Source organism: Diaphorina citri, unplaced genomic scaffold (assembly GCF_000475195.1).
Source record: "Diaphorina citri unplaced genomic scaffold, Diaci psyllid genome assembly version 1.1 scaffold1914, whole genome shotgun sequence".
In the NCBI taxonomy this organism is placed as follows: domain Eukaryota; kingdom Metazoa; phylum Arthropoda; class Insecta; order Hemiptera; family Psyllidae; genus Diaphorina; species Diaphorina citri.
The window spans coordinates 75,149-80,418 of NW_007379340.1; the positions used below are offsets into that span (position 1 = coordinate 75,149).

At 40.0% G+C, this 5,270-nt stretch overlaps 2 protein-coding genes across 2 annotated transcripts; both read right to left on the reverse strand.

Moving 5' to 3' along the window:
• Positions 1–777: 777 nt before the first annotated feature.
• Positions 778–2,864, reverse strand: LOC113470897. Its single transcript, XM_026829661.1, has 3 exons — positions 2,703–2,864; positions 1,295–1,510; positions 778–885 (listed from the first exon to the last, which is right to left on the reverse strand). The coding sequence occupies exons 1-3, from the start codon at positions 2,847–2,849 to the stop codon at positions 778–780; spliced, it is 471 nt and encodes a 156-aa protein (XP_026685462.1). The 5' UTR covers positions 2,850–2,864.
• A 52-nt stretch (positions 2,865–2,916) lies between these two features.
• LOC113470898 (sulfotransferase 1C4-like) lies at positions 2,917–4,568 on the reverse strand. The gene is made up of 4 exons (XM_026829662.1): positions 4,407–4,568; positions 4,146–4,194; positions 3,462–3,521; positions 2,917–3,104 (listed from the first exon to the last, which is right to left on the reverse strand). The coding sequence occupies exons 1-4, from the start codon at positions 4,560–4,562 to the stop codon at positions 2,917–2,919; spliced, it is 453 nt and encodes a 150-aa protein (XP_026685463.1). The 5' UTR covers positions 4,563–4,568.
• Positions 4,569–5,270: the final 702 nt, after the last annotated feature.

Consider the following 5,270-nt stretch of genomic DNA (forward strand, 5'->3'; position numbering starts at 1 on the left):
GCCTATATCCACAAAAACCTATATCCACAAGTTGGTTCTATTGCGGGGCAAATCTATAAATTTGAAAGAACGATAAAATTATTTTATTTTACCATTTTTATCCCATCATGATGCTTATGGTGCATTTGTGACATCTACTAATTTGGTTGCTTGGTTTACCTACCCTTTGAAAGAAAAAAATACAAAATGGCTATTTGGACACATCCACTAAAAAAGGAAACAACAGTTCATTTGATGAGTTGATAAAATTGATACAATGTAAAAAATATATTTACAGAATTTTTATATATATAGATTACTTTTTTAGCTTAAAATTACAAAGATAGATTCAGGTATGCATACCTAGGTAGGTAACTATGGCAATACAGGTACATAAATTTAATAGGGAGATACAGAATATATTAAATTACTACATAAATGAAATACAGACAGATAGGTAATACCTAGGTATTACATATTTATTTGAATTGTATAATAGGTAACAAAAATCCGAAATTATTCATCTTTGAAAATGGAGCAGAAAGAAACGTATGCGCACAAACACATTAATGCGTTGCCTGTGAGGGAGCTTTGCTCGGGACATTTGATGTGACGTCATCATGTACGGGAGTGGAGCTTCCCCCCCCCCCCCCCAACTGTTTGGAATTTCGAAGCCCTCCCCTCGACAAAATACTGGATGCGACCCTGCTATTAGGTACAATTATACATAACAACAAGCAACATAGCTTCAAAGATTTTGCATTGGATTGAAATGGTCTTGGAGCTTACAAGCATGCTTCACTGCATCATTATCTCAGTGTAAAGCAGCATTACCACGTTTTTTGATTTGCCGCCAATCTGTTTTTGGCTAAAAACATCACCTAATCCTACAGTCTTTTCTTGCTCCTATAAAATTGCAAAAAATGAGATAGTAGTTCTGGTAGCGACGATAATATATGTAGACAATTGGACATGTTGGGGCTGTTTCCCTACACATCCACATTTCGGAAACATTGTCGCTCAACATTATAGTCCGTCATTTCCATCATAAGTGTGCACCTTACTTGATAGCATCCTTAATAATTTTCCTTAGGCCAGCCACTCACTATCAGGTAGACCTGATCAGGTGCCAGGTCTACTTGATAGAGTCAGTTCTACCTGTTAGTGTGTGCTCATCAGGTATCAGGTAGACCTGACGTTCGGACCTTTTCAGCCGTACCTGTAAGGTCTACCTCATAGTGTGTGTGCTCATCAGGTGTCAGGTATACCTGATCAACCGTACCTCTCAGGTCTATCTGATAGTGAGTGGCCTTACCTTAGCTTTGGTAGAGCCGTCTTGTAGCTTTTTCGGCAGGAGTCTCAGGGGTAAGTGAGCCTTGATAAACCGTCGTCCTGGTAAGTTAGAGATGTGGCCTACAGAATCTCTAACATAAACAGGTAGTCCTCCTATCTTGCCACTTCGCATGAACGCCCCACGTTCACATTTCTCCTTGTCGATCAGGTTGTTCTCCTTGTTGATTTCAATAACCAACTGCAAAAAACAAAACAGTGATTTTTTTTTTTTACCTCGTTGTTTAGTGTTTCCTGTAGCCCTGATGATGGAGGAAGTGCCTCCGAAACATGTCGGCTTTTAACAAATAAATTAATATAATTCTTTAAAGTTCTGCAAAATATATCTGCCTTTTTGGTTCTCCTTATCAAGTTGACCCACAGAACTTATATATAATGACTGCTGAACCCCTCCAAGAGAAAACAGTGATTGATTTATTTTTTTCCAGGGGTTTTAACGTTACTTTAACATGGCGCGGCGCTTAGAACTCTGGACGTTCAAGGGCCTCAAGGAACGCTTGATAACGGGGGAGGTTTTTAGTGACGTGATGGGGGTTTATCCCCCATTCGGCGATGAGCTCCAGAGTTCAAGAAATATTGACCTCACTGAGTGGGGGGGCCGGAAAAGCCAGCAATACGCTTTTGGGTGTAAATGACAGCCCTGTTGGTCAGGCTACCATCCGGACACTAACCATGCGCAACATTGCCTCGTTTAGTAATTCATTTGGAACTGGTACATTCAACGAGCTGTAGAACAGTTGTCTTTTTGACAGTTTTCGCCGAATTCATAGAACTAATAAATGAACAAAATGAAAGGAAAATCAGAGTTAAGATTCGGAACTCTGTTCTTTTAATTCTTTAAAGTTCTGCAAAATATATCTGCCTTTTTGGTTCTCCTTATCAAGTTGACCCACAGAACTTATATATAATGACTGCTGAACCCCTCCAAGAGAAAACAGTGATTGATTTATTTTTTTCCAGGGGTTTTAACGTTACTTTAACATGGCGCGGCGCTTAGAACTCTGGACGTTCAAGGGCCTCAAGGAACGCTTGATAACGGGGGAGGTTTTTAGTGACGTGATGGGGGTTTATCCCCCATTCGGCGATGAGCTCCAGAGTTCAAGAAATATTGACCTCACTGAGTGGGGGGGCCGGAAAAGCCAGCAATACGCTTTTGGGTGTAAATGACAGCCCTGTTGGTCAGGCTACCATCCGGACACTAACCATGCGCAAAATTGCCTCATTTAGTAATTCATTTGGAACTGGTACATTCAACGAGCTGTAGAACAGTTGTCTTTTTGACAGTTTTCGCCGAATTCATGGAACTAATAAATGAACAAAATGAAAGGAAAATCAGAGTTAAGATTAGGAACTCTGTTCTTTCGTTCATTTACCTCATAGTTGGTGGCTCGGTTCTCCTTCATGCTTTCGAAGCTGAGATGATCTTCCAACTGAAGAATGTCCGGGGTACTGAGTGGGTGATCTAGGAATTTGCCGGTTCGCTGAATGATTGACTTGAGATCCTGATGAACGGATAACATGGGAAAGGAATCATTAGACCAGGGGTTCTTTGATACTTCTTGAAAACGAGTAGAAAGTCTCTTTACCCTAACAACTGTCTGCTATGTGCTGGTTCTCCTTCATGCTTTCGAAGCTGAGATGATCTTCCAACTGAAGAATGTCCGGGGTACTGAGTGGGTGATCTAGGAATTTGCCGGTTTGCTGAATGATTGACTTGAGATCCTGATGAATGGATAACATGGGAAAGGAATCATTAGACCAGGGGTTTTTTGATACTTCTTGAAAACGAGTAGAAAGTTTCTTTACCCTAACAACTGTTTGCTATGTGCTATTGAAAGTTATTTACAGAGGATAGCTACTTATGTAGATATGTATAACAATCAGAGTCCATGCTAGTATTATTGTGACCAAATTTTTAAACTGAAGACAAACTGTCATACCTCGCCCGTGATTGAACCCACGTCCTCCTGATTATTGGGGGCATCTTGACTGCTACACCATCGAGTCAGGTGTGTGGGAAGATGGGAACGAATTTTATAAGAAATCAACATTCAACAACCCCCTTTCACTTACAGTTTCACAATTACTCCCTCAAGGAGGATGGTTTTTCTTCATGCTTTCTAATACCTAACTTTTATCAAAGTCCAGATTGTTGGCGATACACCAGACCATTTCCTGAGTCCATGTCGTTCCTGAAATGAAGACACAAAAATAGTTTCCAATCACGAACATTTGATATCACCGCATTTGGTCAGTCTGTAATATTATTTGAAGTGATTTGATAAATTGAGAGAGGGAACTCTAACAACGGGTCTAATCGTCGTCCCGAAATCGAAGAGAGAACGCGTTCTCTCTTCGATTTCGGAAGACAGGATAGGAAAAAGTCAGCCGTTCCGAGAACAAACCTTATCTATTAGTAATAAGTTCGCCACGGGTGGGAATCAATGCCGTCACTGGTCGCTACTCGATTGAAGTAGCTACTCAATTGTCTCAGCAAGGCTGAGTGCACCTGCTGATGGATATGTTTGGGGTGCATTCAGCTTCGTGGGAGCATTTGAGGGGCTGATTGAAATCCTAGTGAAAAAGGTGAGGTGGCCCAAACCTAAACACACTTGACTTTACAATTGAAAAGGTTTGCCCCAAGGAACATTTTCCTTTCATTTTCTCTTTCTTCTTCCAAATTCTTGTTCGCCCCACAGTAAAAGAGTAGAGAAGAAGCCCTGTCGGCCGGCCCCTAAATACGGCTTTGCTCACCAGTTTGCAGTGAAGCTCACCAGTTTGTGTTGAAAAACTCACCGGATTGTGGTGAAACTCACCGGTTTTGGGGAAGCTGCACACCCACACATCATCATCTCTGACGTCCATGTTGACGATGGAATGTTCTCAGGGTTGCGTTTGGAGGCCTCCCAGAATTCCAGAACATGTTCCCAGAACGGACCGAAACACACTGGAACACAGAAACATCAGATCATGAATTATTTGTGAAGAAGCAGAGCCTTTCACAACTTTTGTGGATAACACAGCATTACTAAGTGCCTCCTTTGCAATCAATTTCCACTTTTCAATAATCTTTTTACGTTGATGATATCCTCGGCAAAGTTCACATAGTACTCTGGCATACACACCCCCTTACACCGCACGTACCCGGTGCGGAACGGACTTATGAACTGGGTGTTGAGAATCCGGGTACCGTCCGTAGACTGTCCCGAGATGGGTTCGAAGTCTAACACCATGCTGAGATAGCTGGGAAAGAGATGAGAAAATTTTTATTGAAGTAGGAGAGAAAATGACCTCCCCGCTAAATACGGCCCTGACCCACATAGGTATGTATTGTATGAAGATATCTAGAATTTTATATGAATCTTTAGTGGCAACCTCTTTGGTGGCTATTACCATTAATATCTTTTTTATATTTATAATTTTCTCCATCCTTTTCATTGTTGAACTTATGTATGTACTTATGTTTGATGTAAAATAAATGAGGCCTGTTTAAACTGTTGGCATAATGGGACTTTTTAGTCTTAGCCGACAGTATAAATAAGGTAGGTATATTAAATAAATAAAAATTAAAAAAAACCTTCGATATTAGATACCTACTTATAAATAGGTAGGTATGCAAGTAATAGGTAGGTACCTTAATTACCTATGTAGGTATACTCGCAACTATCAAGGGTAAATTGGGTGGTACGTTGGTAGGTAGGTATGAATTAAAATTTTAAATTTGGAGCAAGTTAAAAAAAAAAATCCAAGGCAATCCTAGACAGATATATTAGTACCTACGTATACTTACACACTAGATAGGAAGATAGGTAACTCCGACAGACCAGAGTCTGATATTAAAAATAATAATAATACTGCCCATACTTTGCATTATTTACCTTTATTATATTGGACTAATAAATAAAGTGGATAATAATAATAATAATAATAATAATAATAAT

Coding starts and splice junctions, on each gene's coding strand:
- LOC113470897 (XM_026829661.1), bottom strand. CDS start 2,849: ATGTTATCCGTTCATCAGGATCTCAAGTCAATCATTCAGCGAACCGGC. Junction 1,511..2,702: donor ACCGAGCCACCAACTATGAG/GTAAATGAACGA, acceptor TGTTTTTTGCAG/TTGGTTATTGAAATCAACAA. Junction 886..1,294: donor ACGGCTCTACCAAAGCTAAG/GTAAGGCCACTC, acceptor GCAATTTTATAG/GAGCAAGAAAAGACTGTAGG.
- LOC113470898 (XM_026829662.1), bottom strand. CDS start 4,562: ATGGTGTTAGACTTCGAACCCATCTCGGGACAGTCTACGGACGGTACC. Junction 4,195..4,406: donor TTGCCGAGGATATCATCAAC/GTAAAAAGATTA, acceptor TCCATCGTCAAC/ATGGACGTCAGAGATGATGA. Junction 3,522..4,145: donor GTGCAGCTTCCCCAAAACCG/GTGAGTTTCACC, acceptor TCTTCATTTCAG/GAACGACATGGACTCAGGAA.